The following is an 18,075-nucleotide window of genomic DNA, read 5'->3' as shown; positions in this document are numbered from 1 at the left end:
GGGGGGGGGGAAATTAAGTGTTCGCTGATAAACCGCCTCGACAGGACAGTGTGACCCCGCCGCTGCAGTGAATTGTGGGTAAGGAGGGATGCGGACACCAGAGAAATCCAACAGAGTGTGTAATACAGAGCAAATTACACTGTCACACATCGAGGCTCGGGCATCACAGGGCGAACGGCGGTGAGCATGCTCAGATCAGACGGGCGGCGCCGTCACATCAGTGTTAAACATGTCATAAACCGGCGCCGGTTACCCCGCGTGAGGGTCAACCCTCAGCTACACAATGATGTTTTTTTTTGAATAGCAAACAATGCGAGTTCCTCATAGAACAGAACAGCAGCCTGCACATTTAAGTGCTTCAAAGCTATGATTATGCATTATTAATTACACTTTTATACAGTGTTATATATAATATCTGTTCTTTAGCCCGCCGTTGAGGAAATGTTGAGCTTTAGAAAATTATATAATAATAAGACGAATAACATAACACAAAAATAAATAAATAATATTCCTGACCAATATTTTCCTCCTTAAAAATTCTAAACTCTCCCTTTACTTAAGTAAAGTAAAATAAAATATGTACAGGAGATTATGAAAGCTAAGATATGTGACCCCACAAAACATTTGCTCAGTAAGATTTGAGGGAACACTCACATCTATAAATATCTGCGCTTGTTTCCTCTAGAGTTGTATTCATGTACTGTACTACAAATCATCTCACACACAACACCCTCAGTGATCAATGCCGGCTGACTCAGCAGGCCGCCTGGGCTGTGCCGGTCAGAGCTCCCTGTGACACTTCCATTGTGTCATCATGGCTGAAAGTGAGACGAGGTAAATCAGTTCAGTGCGTGCTGTAGTAACAACAGACTGACATCAGCATCTTCACTGTGACCTCACAGGACCACAAAGGGAGATGGAGGGGATAAATTATTATTATTGAATAATAATTGAAACTGTCACCCCAGATTTACACCGGCTGCGTAACGTAAGCGCTGCGTTTTTGTTGCATCTTCAGCGCGACATCATTCCAACCAGACGTGTTTCTGAAGCGCAGCGAGTTCAACAACATCACGTAGTAATCTGCCTGTTGACCTGATGGTTAATGTCCAACGCAGCTGTTATGTGGCCAAAATTTTGCCCAGAAGGGGGCGCTCAGCCCCATTCAGATACTTGACCATGCAGGCATTGATAACACAAAACATGAGGATTAGAAGTCGACCAAATGCCGATTTATTAATGATGAGAGTTGCTCTGGACCGCCTCTGTTTTTTTGCTTTAAATTTTGGCCTATCCTTTTCTGTAACAATTAGCGACAATGGTGGACAGTTTTTGGATTACCAGCTTTTGTATTTAATGTTTTAATTCTAGAATCTTTTTATTTATAACACACACACCCACACTTAATTCAGGTTGCCAAGACAGACCATGTAAGTGTAGATCCATCCATCCATCTTCTATTAACCCGCTATGTCCTGCAGTGCAGGGTCACGGGGGGCTGGAGCCTATCCCAGCTAGCTTTGGGTGAGAGGCGGGGTACACCCTGGACAGGTCAGCAGTCCATCGCAGGACATAAGTGTAGATCATCTAGACATCCTGATCATATCAGTTGCTGTGATTTCTTGAGACTGCCATCATTGCTGGACTCCTCTGAATGTGGACTGTCTACTACCGAGCACATATTATAGCCAGTAATGTGTGACTCTCATGCTGTTTTAGTTTTGGTAGCACTGATCAGTACCACTCAAAGTTTCAAAACATCCCGTCAGAAATGAGACGTCACATATTATGTCATCAGTTTCTGTTGTTAATTGACATCAGATGGCGCTGCGGGGCGGGTGGTTCCTGTTTATATGCACCGAGGATTTGGTGTAAACTGCTGCATTATTCTGACAGTGGGAGGTGACAGGGCAGCCTGCTGGCATTAGCGTCTCCTCAGCCTGCCTCTCTGCTTGTGTTAATGAAGGACAGCGCGACCTCACACTCAGGCCAGCTCATTAGTCTTTATCTGATTCCAGCACTGACCCCTATGTTACTAACAGAACCGCGTTTATCTGCTGCCTCCGTGCAAATGATGTTAGGTTTTTGCTCACAAATAGCCTGGAAGGTCAAATGCAGATGGGAGCTGTTGTTTTTAAGATTTCCTTTAATGCCATCACACATTTGACGTCACTGCAGACCTCAATATTGTTTCCTGTGACACTTTTGCAGAGTGGAAAAAGGTCATGCAGTGGCAAGGACAGGACATTTGGTGTTGGACAATAATAATAATAATGAATATAAAATCGAAAAATATCACAGCTAAACCTGCTGTTATTTATTGCAATATTTCTGCATGCATTAGTGGAGGAAGAGCAACATGCTAGTGATATGTTTGCACATCTCCCCTCCCATGTTAGAGTCCTATGAGATTAGCATCAGTGTGGGGCTGCTATGATCACACATCACATATGTAAAGCCGACCATGCAGCCGTCAGAGCAGTTCTAAGTGCACCCTCTGCCCAGCAATTTATATGTTTACGCTCCAGCTGAGAGATTACGAGCCTGCATGCTGTCGGTCATTCATCAGCTTTGCACTCCTGCAAGGACAGGAGCGGGACAAGGATCAGGAGCAGGACTGTCCCATCCGATGCTCCACATCCAGGTTAAAAACAACCCCTCCTCCATCATCCGCTGTATGAAAACAAACTCTGAAGGCACAAATTCATCCTCACGTTGCATCCTCTCCTGCCCTGACATAACACACCATCACAAACTGTGATGTGTGCTCGCCTCTGTGGCTTTTCCACAGCAACTCCTGCAGCACGCTTTGCCATGAAAATACACACACACAGCCATATGCATCCGCTCTCCTTCAAGGGCATGCCTGCCCTCTGATTTCAGATGCAAGGAGATTCTATATAGCAAGTAGAAGACGTGTTAGCAGTTACACACTCACAAGGTCACACAGCCATGTTGCTGCATGCCGGTAAAGGAAAAACTCACACACACACACAGAGAATAACAAGAGAGGTGTCCTACCATTTCTCCCACTGGTCCTCCATCCAACCCTCTCCTCCTTCCCCTCCAGAGTCCATACTGTAAGTGAGGAGGGCATCCACAGGCAAGAGGAGAGGAGGAGGAGGAGGAGGAGGAGGAAGAAGAGGAGATGGAAAAAGAAGGAGCAAGAGGGTAAGAAAGTGATATGAGGAGGGAAAGAGAGAGGGAGGAGCGAGCAGGAAGAGAGTCAGAGGAGAGGGAGGAGGGGTGCAGCTCGTCCGGGTCGCTGCAAAAAGCTTCCAATTCAAGAGCCCTGCTGCTGCCGCTCGTACGGAGGAGAGCGGGAGATAAATGGGGGAATCATTTAGGCAGGAGAGCTGGAGCTGCCAGAGAAGAGTAGTGTTATATAATCTCTCTCTCTTTCTCTGATGTTTACTCTGCCCTGTTTGCATCAGATTTACTACACCACTGCAGGAACCTGCGCGTGTTAGCAGATCATCCAATGACACGGGAAGCCCAAACAGGAAAAACATCAGCACAGAGAGGACACTCCTCTCCCTCTCTCATCCCCTCTCTCTCTCTCTCTCTCTCTGAAACACTGTCCTGCTCAATTATTCATTAACCCATTGATCATGCAAGACTCCTAATTTTCTCTTCTGTCCTTCTCCTTCTCTCCATTCATCTTCCTAAAAGGATATTCTGGCTTATCTTCATCTATAAGTTAAGTACTGCACCATCGAAGGGTACTGCTGAGGCCTGGCACTGACAAACAGAAGTCTGACAGGGCGTAAAACACAAGCAATGAGATGGCCAGATTATCAGAAGAACCATTTATTTTATAGAAGAAAGACATTTTCACCAATGCTGTAGCTAGAATCATAGGCCAAAACATAATACATATAGGCTATAGGCCAATATAATAATAATAAAGAGGAACTGTGCTAATTACACAAAAGTCTTGAATGAATATCTGACATTATTTATTTGGGATTTCTGATCAACAGCTGATCGTCCTCATTTCCTACAGCAGAGGGAGATTTTCTTTCCAGGAATCTCCAATAAAATCTATTAAAATTTGCCAGCCTTGCACCAAATGAAGGGAGAGACTAATGCGTGGATTATATGGGCAAAACGCGGAACTTTAAGCAACAAAATTGTGTTGGTGGAGACTTACTTCAGTGTCTGCAAGACAATTTTCCATCTTCAGTTGACAGCATCAATATCGGACATGTGATCTAAGAAGTATCTACGCCAAACTCACTCACAGGCTTCACTTTATAAAAGGTCAAAGACACTTCGTCCTTGTTTTTCTACAGTCTGTGCTACCAGCATGCAGCCATATGGCCATCACAGAACGGTCTTGGAAACTGTCCATTCAGTATGTGCAAAAAAAAAAAAACCTCCACAGACCGAAAAGGAAAACACACAAACCACAATAAAAAAAATCTGCAATATTCATGCTCATTTTTATAGACAGGAGAGGAAGAGGGGCACCTCCCATTGTTGTGTTAATCCTTGCACAGCTTGTCAGCAGAGGCAATTTAACCCTATAACGGCCATCAACATGCAACCAGAAAGTTCTCAACAACAAGAGCCGTATGGACTTTTTTAATTATTCAAAGAAAGGAATCCTTTTCCATAAATAATGTTAGTGTCTTGTATGAAATGGAAAAATAAATTACTCTGTGAGCAGATCATTTAACAAGGTAAATCATGTGAAATCATTTGAAATAAATAGAAAGAATATATGTGTTTCTCTTTTTTGATGGTGAGGAGACAAAAAAAGAGAAAGAGATATAGAGAGGGGAGGAGCTGTCAGGTGAAACACTGCCTTGTCAGCAGTTCTGAGAGCCAGTAGTAAATAATCAGCAGAAGGGAACTGCAGCCAGAGCAATTACTGTCCACTGTGTCAGCTTCTCCTGTGGGTGGATTCAGATCAGCTCGCTTTAAATGTTCTCTCTGAGGATAAAAGCTAAAACCAATCCTGTTAAAAAAAAAAAAGTTTTTTTTTTTTTTTTTAAGAAATCAAAGTAAATGAGAAATGGAAGCAGTGAACGTGGGAAACTGACACTTCAAAAATCTGCTTAACCACCCTCATCTCTCCTCTCTCTATCTCACACATCCCCTCGAATCTTTCTGCCTGAACGGATCTTGTCAGCAGAGTCACGTCAGGCTGGAAGCTGAGAGGGAGAAGATGAAAGAAAAGAAAGAGGGCATGCCAATAAATTAGTGAGAGAGAGAGGCAGAGATCACAGATATGCCTCAGTAATCTCTGCATATTGGAAAATATGTGTGTCACTCCTCTGATTTATATGGATACAATACAAATAACTTTATGCCCTAGCTTAAACTGAATATCTAAAAATAACCATAACTGGGTTAATAATGTTAGATGTTATTAAACCAGTTATCATCAACATCAACATCAACATTATCATTTGATGTTTTTACATTAAACAATCAAACAACATGTACTACGTCATGCATATAAAGGACCAATGTTAAGAATATAGTGACATCTAGTGGTGATGTTGTACACTGCAACCTATTAAATGTCTATAGTTATTAGCTACCTCTCTATCTATATGTCATTAACATCTGTTTACAAGTTGAATCTGAGCATAGATCTACACACAGAATCCATCCTGCTGCTTCTTTCAGCAGCCACATCATCAATAAACAGCAGTGGCCATGTTCTATTGACTGTCATATATATGTCTATGCCATAAGCCCGCCTCCAGCATGTCTGACTGAAGATGTGCAATGCTTAGATCATCAGCTGCTCCCTCCTTGAGTGGGACTGCTGGTCTTTGTTGCGAAGCCTCTATATGAAACCACCTCTGACTGTTAACAATGACTGAATCCTCTGATAATGGCCTCCTTCACCTGTATGGACACCTGAGTGTGGGATCTCAAGTTGAGAGTTCTCAGAACCACCTCTAGAGCTTTTATGTGCCTGATTTGTCAGGGTGTAATGAGGAAACAGGCCACACCTGCTTGTCAGCCATTTGTTTTATTATGTATGAGCCACCGAACATGTCTAAACTGCCGTTTGCTTAATGCCACCCTGACTTACATCCCTTCCATCACTGTTATCTCTTTAGGTTGACATGCTTTATCATAATCTAAATAAGATAAATATAGAACTGTGATCTATTCATTCTGCCCCCAGAGGGATGCCTGGTTACATGTAACTGCAGCAGGGTGCTCTGCTTCTGTCTCAATGCTCCATACATATACACACACTGATATAAATTTCCTGTGACGCCCTCTCCTGCCTCAGAGGATCAATGCAGCGTAGGAGAATTTAAAGGAATAGTTCAGAGAAATGTGTGGTTGCATGTTATGACCACAAACGCTACACACATCTGCCTACTCTCATACACAGTCTGAGATCACAGTGTTCTCTGCAGGATTTTGTGTATTGTATTGTGCCACATCCTGTAGTCTTTTGTTTATTATCAGTGACACAAAGGCAGCCTGAAGATTTAAAGTGTTTCTTCACCTCCAGCAGGAACAAAACACAGACATTCCGAAGCAGCCTGCACACCAAAACAGCACCATTTATAGCTTTGCTGTCAGAGCTCACTGCCGGTGTGAATACAATTAATTGTTTTCAGGTGTAACAGGGAAATATTTCTTTGTTTTTAAGGGGTGTGGTGCAAACAGTGACAGCTCAGTGAGCATTAAAAACTACATACAGATGTGTTAACTTATATATTTGGGTCTGGCCTATATATATATACAGTAGCTCTATTTGCAGAAGAGAGAGGTTTCTATAAATTTCAATTATGCACGACAACATTACTTGATGCTCTAATGTACACAAGAATCCAGTGCAAAACACCAATTACATTCTCTATCATCCTTTCAGTAAAACCCATTTCTCTCTCTGTTGACACACCCTGAATATTTTAGGTGTCTGAAAATGGGGTCAGTGAATATCTGCACACAAACAGGAGGAGGAGCAGATCGAGCTTCTCTAACAGCAGCAGCAGCAGCAGGTTGGGGTGAGAAGGAGGAGGATTCGACCACAGCGTGTGAAGGCAGAGAGAGAGAGAGAGAACATGCCAACATATGGCTGCTCTGGGACCGAGCCAGCCCTAAGGTTACAGATTATCTGCCTCCCTTTCTCTACTCAACCACAAAAAAATATCAATCAGTACTATTCAGAAAAAAACACCTGATCAAAAAACACATTCAAGGTTTTTTGTGTGTCTGAATTGTTGTGATGCTACACTACATGTAGGGTATTGTTTAGGTTTTCTCCTGTGAGTCATAGTCATATATTTTCCCGAAAGACAAACACTGCTGGAGCCACTTTGACGCCACTGTAATGAAAATCTGAAGAAAGATGGCTGCAGATGTCGCCTGTTTGCAGCACGGCTAATGAGACAGGCACCGTCTGAGCCTGAGGGTGGGTGTGTGTGTGTGTGTGTGCATCTTTTATTGTCTCACTGGGGAATATTGATCACAGGCCTCCATCCACTCAGTTGTGCCACACAGCTTCACAGTGTAAAAGCATGACAACACAGCATGCAGCTAATCCCTTACACTCCGCTAACACCTCACTCACATGCGACACTATTTTTATTACTGAGTCCAAACCCTTTTGTGTGAGTGCAAAAGAAAAAACAAGCAAGGAAGGACAGACTTTCTCTGTGTGTTTGGTGCCGTCTAAAGTTAGATTAAACATCAATATCTGGCTGTATTGAGTGTCTATGGGATCAAATAGCCTGACCAGGATGCCAGAAATAAGCAAAACTAAGCAGGTGGGGGTTGGATATAGAGCCTCTACACTTCACCTGAGGGGAGGTCCTTATACTTGAAAACCTGCAGACTAACCCATGCAACTGACTAATAGTTACTGCCATCTGAAATGACCTTAGAGATCCTTTAAACTGCTTTTTAGTCCATTCACTGTAAGTTAAAAGTGTGTGAGAGGGAGTCTCAATTGTGCCATCACAATCTTCCATATATTAGAAAAAATATTTTGCTCATTTTCTGACAATATTTATAAAATAGGAAGAAAAAAAAACATAATTTATCTCTGATCTAGGTCAAAAAAAACAAACTTCACTCATGTCAGGAAACAGAAACTCACCATCAATATTGATCTATAATAGGTCATGATCATTATGTCACTCTAAGACAGGTGGTTGATACATGAAGAAATAACAACAGTAAAACGTTTTATAATCCTATAAACAGGGTGAGTCGCATCATACGAATCACAGTCCAGATGAAGAGGCCAGCTCAGAAGAATGATCAGAAGAAGGGAATAAGAAAAAGCCACTTCAGTCCACAGAGAGCAGGAGCATGCGACAGATGTAAGAACAGGCTTGTGGTGGATGGAGGGAGACAACGCTCATGTCGGTCCTCCGGCAGCAGACACGCCCAAAACACAAACCAAGCGACCCAACAACACACAGCGCCTCACAAACCATCCAAACACCTCTGCTGCTGCAGCGGCGGCTGCGATCAGCCAGCATCAGCACATTAGGAGCTGCAGAGCCGCGGTGGCTCATCCACAGCCTGCAGCCCAGCAGCCAGCAGAAGTGTCCACCGCCTCCACATTACTTCTCTGCGCGGGCTCTTACCTGAAGCTGGCCGGGGACTTCACCTGGACGTTTCTGCCGGACGGTGGAGTGGCTTTCCTCTTCTCTCTGTCCGCCATGCCGACCAGTTAGCATGTCTTCTTCCGCAGCTCCGCTGTGTGAAGCCGCCCCGGCACAGACACCTGTGAGGTCCGGCGATGCCGCGATAGGCTGGTGCCTTCAGGGCCTGTGGGAAAAATAGCAACTTAGCGTAACTCTGCAGGGACGACTGAACAATTTGGTAAATTTGTAGGATTCACACCAGAGCTGATAACAGGGTGCAGTCTACAAGAAGGGCAGTACATAATAATACATGGTTAATTATTCTTTAGCTTGGGTCTAACAGCAATATAATGTTTACATTTTAAAAAAATATTGTTGAGTCCTTTGCTTTATGGAATAAAGCCTAAACCAGAAGGTGTTTCCTCACTGCTGTTATTGTCATCCCTTCGTTATTTTCAGCAGTAGTTGTTGTTAAATTGATAACTTTGTAGATGACATCATATTAAATCCTTTCCAGCCAGTTGTCATTGTGTTTCAGTAGATCTCAAAGTGTCCCTTCTTTATACTCATATGTTATTTATTGTAAACATCTGCCATGGAAGCAGATTTGTTACTGTGTGTTTCCAATACAAGCACTGAAAAACCTAACAAAATGAATCTGGAATTTACGAGAAGACAGTGAAGGCAGCACTGAACCCCCCAGAGGGGATGAGGCTGATAACTGGGAGGAAAACTGGGGAGTAGAAAAAAGGGGGTGGATACCAGCTATGGATCAACTTGTACCTTATAAACAGACAAACGCCAGAGGGCGCTAGAGACAAGCAGCTACACAAAGAGGCCAGAGAGATTCAATGTGATGCTCGATAGTGTTTTATTTTTCATGAAAGAAGAACTCCCACTAACATCAGTAACATCGTTACATGAAGAGCAGGAGAGAGAGTAAAAGACGTAGAAAAGTGTCTCAGTGAAGCCTGGGCTGAAGCTGAGATACAAGAACACAGATAGAAGGCAGGTTCTTCTTTGTGGTGGAGGAGACAACACAGGTCTGTCAATCAAAGCACATCAGCATCAGGTTAGAATGGGTTTGACACTGTGTATGTGCAGGTGTGTGTGTGTTACCTCTATAAAGTGTCAGACTTTGATCCCCTGTATTGGTATTTTATTAGGATAGTTCACACCGCTCGGCCTCCCGCACAAGCTCAGGCTCCTTCCCCCCCAGCGAGGTGACATTCCATGTCCCCAGAGCCAGTTTCTGTGTCCAGTGGTCAGGTCGCCGAAGCCCCCGCCTTCGACTGCCACCCAAACCACTATGCACCGGCCCCTTACGGTTCCTCCCACCGGTGGTGGGCCCATGGGAGGTCGGCCCCACGTTGCTCCTTCGGGCTAAACCCGGCCGGGCCCCGTGGGGAAAGGCCCGGCCACCAGAGCGCTCGCATTCGAGCCCCAACCCTGGGCCTGGCTCCAGGGTGGGGCCCCGGCTGCGTCATACCGGGCGACGTCACGGTCCTTGTTTTTCTTTGCTCCATTAAGGGGTTTTTGGACCACTCTTAGTCTGGCCCATCACCCAGGACCTGTTTGCCTTGGGAGACCCTGCTGGGGGCATTAAGCCCCCGACAACATAGCTCCTAGGATCATCTGGGCACTCAAACCCCTCCACCAGGGTAAGGTGGCGGTCCATGGAAGGGTCTACATATTTATTTGTATTTTATGATTCTTTTCCTCTATACATCTTCTGGGTCAGCATATCTTGGGCATCATCACCTCATATTTTTCAGACTGTTGATATAACAAAGCTCATTTTATTATAATAATACCACAATTTACCTTAAGATAACGGAGCATGTCTTCCTCGTGAGAACAACCTAATTTAACCGGATTATTTTAATATCAACGTTCATTATCACGCAATGACAGTTCATCTAAGGATGAAGATCATTTACTTATGATAACAACTTGCTTGATTCCAGGTTCAAACTGATTAGGTTGTTGTCACGAGGAAGACATGCTCTGTTATCTTAAGGTAAATTGTGGTATTATAAAATTAGCTTTATCTCAACAGACTGAAAAGAAATATGTAAAAGTATGTGAACCTTTGCTTTCAGTATCATGTGAGCCCTCATGCAGCAATAACAGCTGCTAAACATTTTCAGTAACTTCTGTTCAGTTGTCCACAACTGCTTGGAGGCATTTTAGCCCATTCTTCAGTACAAAACACATTCAGGTGTCAGTGTCCCCCCTGTCCTGACATTTTAGAATCTGCTGTTATAATTCAGAATTCTTTGTTCAATCAGCAATCCATCCTGGCCCAGATGCAACAAAACCGGCTCCAACCATAATACTTACATAAGTATTCTCATTGCAACCAAATCATTCTTTCTTGGTCTCATCCATCCACAGATTATTTCCCAACAGCCCTCTGACTTACTCCTTGCAGCTTTACCAGGCGGATCAGGGTTGTTCAGTGTTCTCCTGATTGTGGACTTATGAACATTACCATCAGCTGATGTGAGAGAGGCCTTAGCTGCTCAGACATTACCCAGCATTACACTGTGACTTCTTGGCCTATTACACATCATCTGAGTGTTAATACAGAGAATGCAAATGATTCATAAACATTGAGCACTATTATGTACAGGCTGTTTAAGAACCAACCACAGGAAGGCGCCAGATTTATGCACTGTTTCTGTTCCTGCTGACCTCAGAGCAACTTCTGTTAATTAAAATTCTCCTTTGACTCCATAATAGGGAACAAGTCTCCTCAGCAGTGAGCCTTAAAAGGACCAGTTGATCTTTCAGAGGCCTTCTGAAAAGGCCTTAAAGAATTTCTCCTTTATCTTTAGTGTCCTTGAATTATCATTAGGTCAGAATACACAGGCACCTTCAACTGGTTCAGCATCCAGAAGTGGGATAAGGACGTCAGCGAGCTGTTTGACACCTTATTTACTTTTTACAATAAAAATCATGCTTTCAGCTGCTAGAGCCCCGCTGAACTAAAACACTCAAAACGCTGCAAAGATCCATTTCTGCCTCTTCATCAGGGACAATCTGAGGAGAAATCTTCTCAAGGTTGTGTCAGGCAATACCAGCAATATAAATTCGATTGACAGCTATATAAATTTGAATGAATAAACAGCCTAATCTTGAGCCCGGTGGCTGTCACACATATAGCTGTGTTCTGTCAGAGTATAAAAGTCTGGCTGCTCTAAAGGGACACTTCAGTTTCTTCAGGACCTTTGAAGAGCAACTTTTTGGTCATTCCTCTGGCAGAATCCAACAAGATGAAACTCACATTCATCCTGCTGGCCAGTGAGTATCAGTACATGTACACTGTTTTTACATCCTTTGAAAAAAAGCTGTTTTTATTTATTTAAAAAGTATCCTAAGTGGAGCTGATTCTCTTTACAGGAAGCAGAACTCCACTTTGTCCAAACACTCTTCTGAAACACATTGACAACTGGCTGACAGTTGCTGACAATGATTTTTCTTTCATTAAACAGCTGGAGTCTGATCTCTGAGTCTGTTCCTCATTCTGATCCAGTAGCTGTGTGTTTTTACACTGATAATAACACTCTGATAGTGTCACTCTGAAACAGTGTGTTAGAGCTAACATAATACTCTGTGTGTGTTTCAGTGCTGGCCTTCACACTCATCACTCTGGGTGAGAATGTTTGTGCATTTATGTGTGTGTGTGTCTTTGGCTGTTGTTTTGACTAATGTATCACTGTCAACTTTAATGAGCACATCCTCCATAGAAGTTTGTGAACGTTCTAGTTGTTTACAACTGACATTTGTGAAGCTTAGCCAGATAGCTGTATTGTAGCTACATCATTTCATCTGCAAACAACCTAATTAGTTAATGAAGCATCTGTCTGTTATCCACTTAAACATTGTATTTTGCTAATAATAACCTTACTGAACAAGTAAGCAAAGCTCAGCCATCACCCAGGCTAAGCTAGTGATGCTGTAAGTTACATGTTAAAGACTAAAGATGTTAGTGTTGCTGTTCCTCCAACCTGTGACTGTTGTTGCAGAATCAACCACAGAGGCAGTTGAAAGTTTTACAGGCTTCAGAGAGCCAAGAGCAGTAAGAGGGGCGAATGGCAAAAGTAAACCATCAGAGTCAGTGAGGTGAGAGATGTAAGAGGACATTTACCGTCTGTCTTTGATTCATCTGCATGTTTTGAGTAATATTCTGCATCTTCTGTTCACAGTGAGAAAGGGGATGGTTGTGTTGACAAAAAAACAGGGGACCAAATGATGGCACTTTAGGAAGTAAAAGACACACACACACGCCTGCGGATCAACTTTAGATTTTTTTGTAGCTTATAAACAGACAAACACCAGAGGGCGCTAGAGACAAGCAGCTACACAAAGAGGCCAGAGAGATTCAATGTGATGCTCGACAGTGTTTTATTTTTCATGAAAGAAGAACTCCCACTAACATCAGTAACATCGTTACATGAAGAGCAGGAGAGAGAATAAAAGACGTAGAAAAGTGTCTCAGTGAAGCCTGGGCTGAAGCTGAGATACAAGAACACAGATAGAAGGCAGGTTCTTCTTTGTGGTGGAGGAGACAACACAGGTCTGTCAATCAAAGCACATCAGCATCAGGTTAGAATGGGTTTGACACTGTGTATGTGCAGGCATGTGTGTCTCTGCAGGTGTGTCTGTTACCTACATTTAACATTTCAGAATTTGGTCCCCTGTTTGTGTGTTTTTTGAGCAGCCTCTTTCTCACTGTGAACAGGAGATACAGAATATTACTCAAAACATGCAGGTGAATCAAAGATGGCGGACAGACTGTAAATGTCCTCTAACCTCTTACCTCTTCATCCGTTGCACTAATTGTTCAGCCATCTTCCATACTTCTCTTGGCTCTCTGAAGCCTGTAAAACTTTCCATCGCCTCTGTGGTTGATTCTGCAACAACAGTCACAGGTTGGAGGAACAGCAACACTAACATCTTTAGTCTTTAACATGTAACTTACAGCATCACTAGCTTAGCCTTGGTGATGGCTGAGCTTTGCTTACTTGTTCAGTAAGGTTATTATTAGCAAAATACACTGTTTAAGTGGATAACAGGCAGATGCTTCATTAACTAATTAGGTTGTTTGCAGATGAAATGATGTAGCTACAATACAGCTATCTGGCTAAGCTTCACAAATGTCAGTTGTAAACAACTAGAACTTTCACAAACTTCTATGGAGGATGTGCTCATTAAAGTTGACAGTGATACATTAGTCAAAGCAACAGCCAAAGACACACACACACATAAATGCACAAACATTCTCACCCAGAGTGATGAGTGTGAAGGCCAGCACTGAAACACACACAGAGTATTATGTTAGCTCTAACACACTGTTTCAGAGTGACACTATCAGAGTGTTATTATCAGTGTAAAAACACACAGCTACTGGATCGGAATGAAGAACAGACTCAGAGATCAGACTCCAGCTGTTTAATGAAAGAAAAATCATTGTCAGCAACTGTCAGCCAGTTGTCAATGTGTTTCAGAAGAGTGTTTGGACAAAGTGGAGTTCTGCTTCCTGTAAAGAGAATCAGCTCCACTTAGGATACTTTTTAAATAAATTAAAACAGCTTTTTTTCAAAGGATGTAAAAACAGTGTACATGTACTGATACTCACTGGCCAGCAGGATGAATGTGAGTTTCATCTTGTTGGATTCTGCCAGAGGAATGACCAAAAAGTTGCTCTTCAAAGGTCCTGAAGAAACTGAAGTGTCCGTTTAGAGCAGCCAGACTTTTATACTCTGACACAACACATGTGCTTGAGGGCTCACATGATAATAGCAAAGGTTCACATACTTTTGCATATTTTTTTAGACTGTTGAGATAACAAAGCTTATTTTAATATCAAAGTTCATTATCATGTAATGACAGTTTATCTAAGGATAATGAAGATCATTTACTTGTGATAACAACTTGCTTTATTCCAGGTTCAAACAGAAATTTCTCAGCATTTTAACCATTTATCTCATGATAATAAAACAAATTTTGTTTTCATTACAAAGCAATCAAACTATTTTCTACATATTTATTTGTATTTTATTATTCTTTTCCTCTATAATCCTTCTGGCTCAGCGTATCTTGGGCATAGTTTGTGCTATTCAAACCATTCAAATGTCATAATGTTCAGCTTGTTGAGGACAGGATGAGTAAACTTTTCAGATATTTATTTTTAAGCATTTTCAGAAATTAATTGAATAACATTCACCTCACGGTTTTTGAAGCAAGGCGTCTGGACTTGTAGAGTTTTCTAGAAGACGTTTCGCTGCTCATCCAAGCAGCTTCATCAGTTCTAACTGTCCCGGTCCATTTCAAACCTATGACAACACTGAGACAGAGACTGGTTCACCCGAAGGACAAGATTCCCAGGGAGAAACACAGCAATGTGATATATGCAGTCCAGTGCAGTGAGGAATGCTCTGATCTGTACATTGGAGAAACTAAACAACCACTCCACAGAAGAATGGCTCAGCACAGGAGAGCCACCTCCTCAGGACAAGACTCAGCTGTTCACCTCCACCTCAAAGACAAAGGACACTCCTTTGAGGACAACAATGTTCACATTTTAGACAGGGAGGAAAGGTGGTATGAAAGAGGAGTCAAGGAAGCCATCTATGTTAAGCTGGAAAAACCTTCCCTTAACAGAGGTGGTGGCCTCAGACATCATCTTTCTACCACATACAATGCAGTGATTCCATCCATTCCCAGGAAGTTTGCACATACTCACAGTAAGAACAAAGGGCTGTCAACCAGTCCCCCTCCGGCAGTTTCATAGTCGTTAGCCAGTCGTTAGACACACCTGGCCCAGTCAGCCAGAACATCACAGGTAAGTATGGAAACATTTAGTGCTATTGTTTTTTTAAGTTTTACCCAGACCCACCCACTGAGGTCTGTAACCACATATAAACCATGTTTCCCCACCAAACAGTTAGAACTGATGAAGCTGCTTGGATGAGCAGCGAAACGTCTTCTAGAAAACTCTACAAGTTCAGACGCCTTGCTTCAACCTTCTCTACGTATGATGACCTGGATGACTGAGAATCTTCATCAACATCTCACGGTTTTTATTATAATGAACTTTGATATTAAATTATTGAGATTAAATTAGGTTGTTGTCACGAGGAAGACATGCTCTGTTATGTTAAATTGTGGTATTATTATAATAATATTAATAATTATATTATAATATAATTATCCCCCTGGGATCAATAAAGTATTTTTGATTCTGAATAAAATGAGCTTTGTTATATCAACAGTCTGAATAAATATGAGGTGATGCTGTGAGCCCTCATGCAGCAACAACAGCTGCTAAACATTTTCAGTAACTTCTGTTCAGTTGTCCACAACAGCTTGGAGGCATTTTAGCCCATTCTTCAGTACAAAACACATTCAGGTCTGAGATGTTGGTGCTTTCCTCACATAAACTGCTTCTTACAGGTGCTTCCACAACACTTCAGTTGGATTAAGATCAGGACTTTGACTCCAAAACATCAGCTTTCTTCCTCTAATTCTACTTTGTTCCAAATCATTCTTTCTTGGTCTCATCCATCCACAGATTATTTCCCAACAGCCCTCTGACTTTCTCCTTGCAGCTTTACCAGGCGGATCAGGGTTGTTCAGTGTTCTCCTGATTGTGGATTTCTGAACATTACTATCAGCTGATGTGAGAGAGGCCTCAGCTGCTCAGACATTACCCAGCATTACACTGTGACTTCTTGGCCTATTACACATCATCTGAGTGTTAATACAGAGAATGCAAATGATTCATAAACATTGAGCACTATTATGTACAGGCTGTTTAAGAACCAACCACAGGAGGGCGCCAGATTTATGCACTGTTTCTTTTCCTGCTGACCTCAGAGCAACTTCTGTTAATTAAAATTCTCCTTTGACTCCATAATAGGGAACAAGTCTCCTCAGCAGTGAGCCTTAAAAGGACCAGTTGTTCTTTCAGAGGCCTTCTGAAAAGGCCTTAAAGAATTTCTCCTTTATCTTTAGTGTCCTTGAATTATCATTAGGTCAGAATACACAGGCACCTTCAACTGGTTCAGCATCCAGAAGTGGGATAAGGACGTCAGCGAGCTGTTTGACACCTTATTTACTTTTTACAATAAAAATCATGCTTTCAGCTGCTAGAGCCCCGCTGAACTAAAACACTCAAAACGCTGCAAAGATCCATTTCTGCCTCTTCATCAGGGACAATCTGAGGACAAATCTTCTCAAGGTTGTGTCAGGCAATAAAAGCAATATAAATTTAATTGACAGCTATATAAATTTGAATGAATAAACAGCCTAATCTTGTGCCCGGTGGCTGTCACACATATAGGTGTGTTCTGTCAGAGTATAAAAGTCTGGCTGCTCTAAACGGACACTTCAGTTTCTTCAGGACCTTTGAAGAGCAACTTTTTGGTCATTCCTCTGGCAGAATCCAACAAGATGAAACTCACATTCATCCTGCTGGCCAGTGAGTATCAGTACATGTACACTGTTTTTACATCCTTTGAAAAAAAGCTGTTTTAATTTATTTAAAAAGTATCCTAAGTGGTGCCGATTATCTTTACAGGAAGCAGAACTCCACTTTGTCCAAACACTCTTCTGAAACACATTGACAACTGGCTGACAGTTGCTGACAATGATTTTTCTTTCATTAAACAGCTGGAGTCTGATCTCTGAGTCTGTTCCTCATTCTGATCCAGTAGCTGTGTGTTTTTACACTGATAATAACACTCTGATAGTGTCACTCTGAAACAGTGTGTTAGAGCTAACCATAATACTCTGTGTGTGTTTCAGTGCTGGCCTTCACACTCATCACTCTGGGTGAGAATGTTTGTGCATTTATGTGTGTGTGTGTGTCTTTGGCTGTTGTTTTGACTAATGTATCACTGTCAACTTTAATGAGCACATCCTCCATAGAAGTTTGTGAAAGTTCTAGTTGTTTACAACTGACATTTGTGAAGCTTAGCCAGATAGCTGTATTGTAGCTACATCGTTTCATCTGCAAACAACCTAATTAGTTAATGAAGCATCTGCCTGTTATCCACTTAAACATTGTGTTTTGCTAATAATAACCTTACTGAACAAGTAAGCAAAGCTCAGCCATCACCAAGGCTAAGCTAGTGATGCTGTAAGTTACATGTTAAAGACTAAAGATGTTAGTGTTGCTGTTCCTCCAACCTGTGACTGTTGTTGCAGAATCAACCACAGAGGCAGTTGAAAGTTTTACAGGCCTCAGAGAGCCAAGAGCAGTAAGAGGGGCGAATGGCAAAAGTAAACCATCAGAGTCAGTGAGGTGAGAGATGTAAGAGGACAGTTACCGTCTGTCTTTGGTTCATCTGCATGTTTTGAGTAATATTCTGCATCTCCTGTTCACAGTGAGAAAGAGGATGGTTGTGTTGACAAAAAAACAGGGGACCAAATGATGGCACTTTAGGAAGTAATAGACACACACACACGCCTGCAAAATTACACACAT

General features: G+C 42.3%; 1 protein-coding gene and 3 long non-coding RNA genes across 6 annotated transcripts in view; 1 reads left to right on the top strand and 3 right to left on the bottom strand.

Moving 5' to 3' along the window:
* Positions 1–8,683, bottom strand: part of mapk8ip1b (mitogen-activated protein kinase 8 interacting protein 1b) — a 30,901-nt gene extending 22,218 nt beyond the window's left edge. The window contains exon 1 of one of the 3 annotated variants that reach the window (XM_028401760.1): positions 8,580–8,683. In XM_028401760.1, coding sequence (XP_028257561.1) covers positions 8,580–8,656 — 77 coding nt within the window. In that variant the 5' untranslated portion in view covers positions 8,657–8,683. Of the gene's footprint in view, positions 1–3,021; positions 3,373–4,153; positions 4,256–8,579 lie in introns of those variants that run through there. The other 2 variants (XM_028401762.1, XM_028401761.1) reach the window with 2 other exon arrangements.
* A 748-nt stretch (positions 8,684–9,431) lies between these two features.
* On the bottom strand, positions 9,432–9,761 carry LOC114433866 (uncharacterized). Its single transcript, XR_003670410.1, has 2 exons — positions 9,699–9,761; positions 9,432–9,624 (listed from the first exon to the last, which is right to left on the bottom strand). It is a non-coding gene; the product is annotated as an uncharacterized LOC114433866 (long non-coding RNA).
* A 3,211-nt stretch (positions 9,762–12,972) lies between these two features.
* On the bottom strand, positions 12,973–14,340 carry LOC114433804 (uncharacterized). The gene is made up of 5 exons (XR_003670402.1): positions 14,224–14,340; positions 13,872–13,898; positions 13,405–13,498; positions 13,258–13,316; positions 12,973–13,163 (listed from the first exon to the last, which is right to left on the bottom strand). It is a non-coding gene; the product is annotated as an uncharacterized LOC114433804 (long non-coding RNA).
* Positions 14,341–16,959: 2,619 nt separating this feature from the next.
* On the top strand, positions 16,960–18,035 carry LOC114433909 (uncharacterized). The gene is made up of 4 exons (XR_003670414.1): positions 16,960–17,067; positions 17,394–17,420; positions 17,796–17,892; positions 17,976–18,035. It is a non-coding gene; the product is annotated as an uncharacterized LOC114433909 (long non-coding RNA).
* Positions 18,036–18,075: the final 40 nt, after the last annotated feature.

This window comes from Parambassis ranga, chromosome 3 (assembly GCF_900634625.1).
Source record: "Parambassis ranga chromosome 3, fParRan2.1, whole genome shotgun sequence".
Lineage (NCBI taxonomy): Eukaryota > Metazoa > Chordata > Actinopteri > Ambassidae > Parambassis > Parambassis ranga.
The sequence above is the reverse complement of the archived record's forward strand: the minus strand, read 5'-3'. Positions and strand labels throughout refer to the sequence as shown.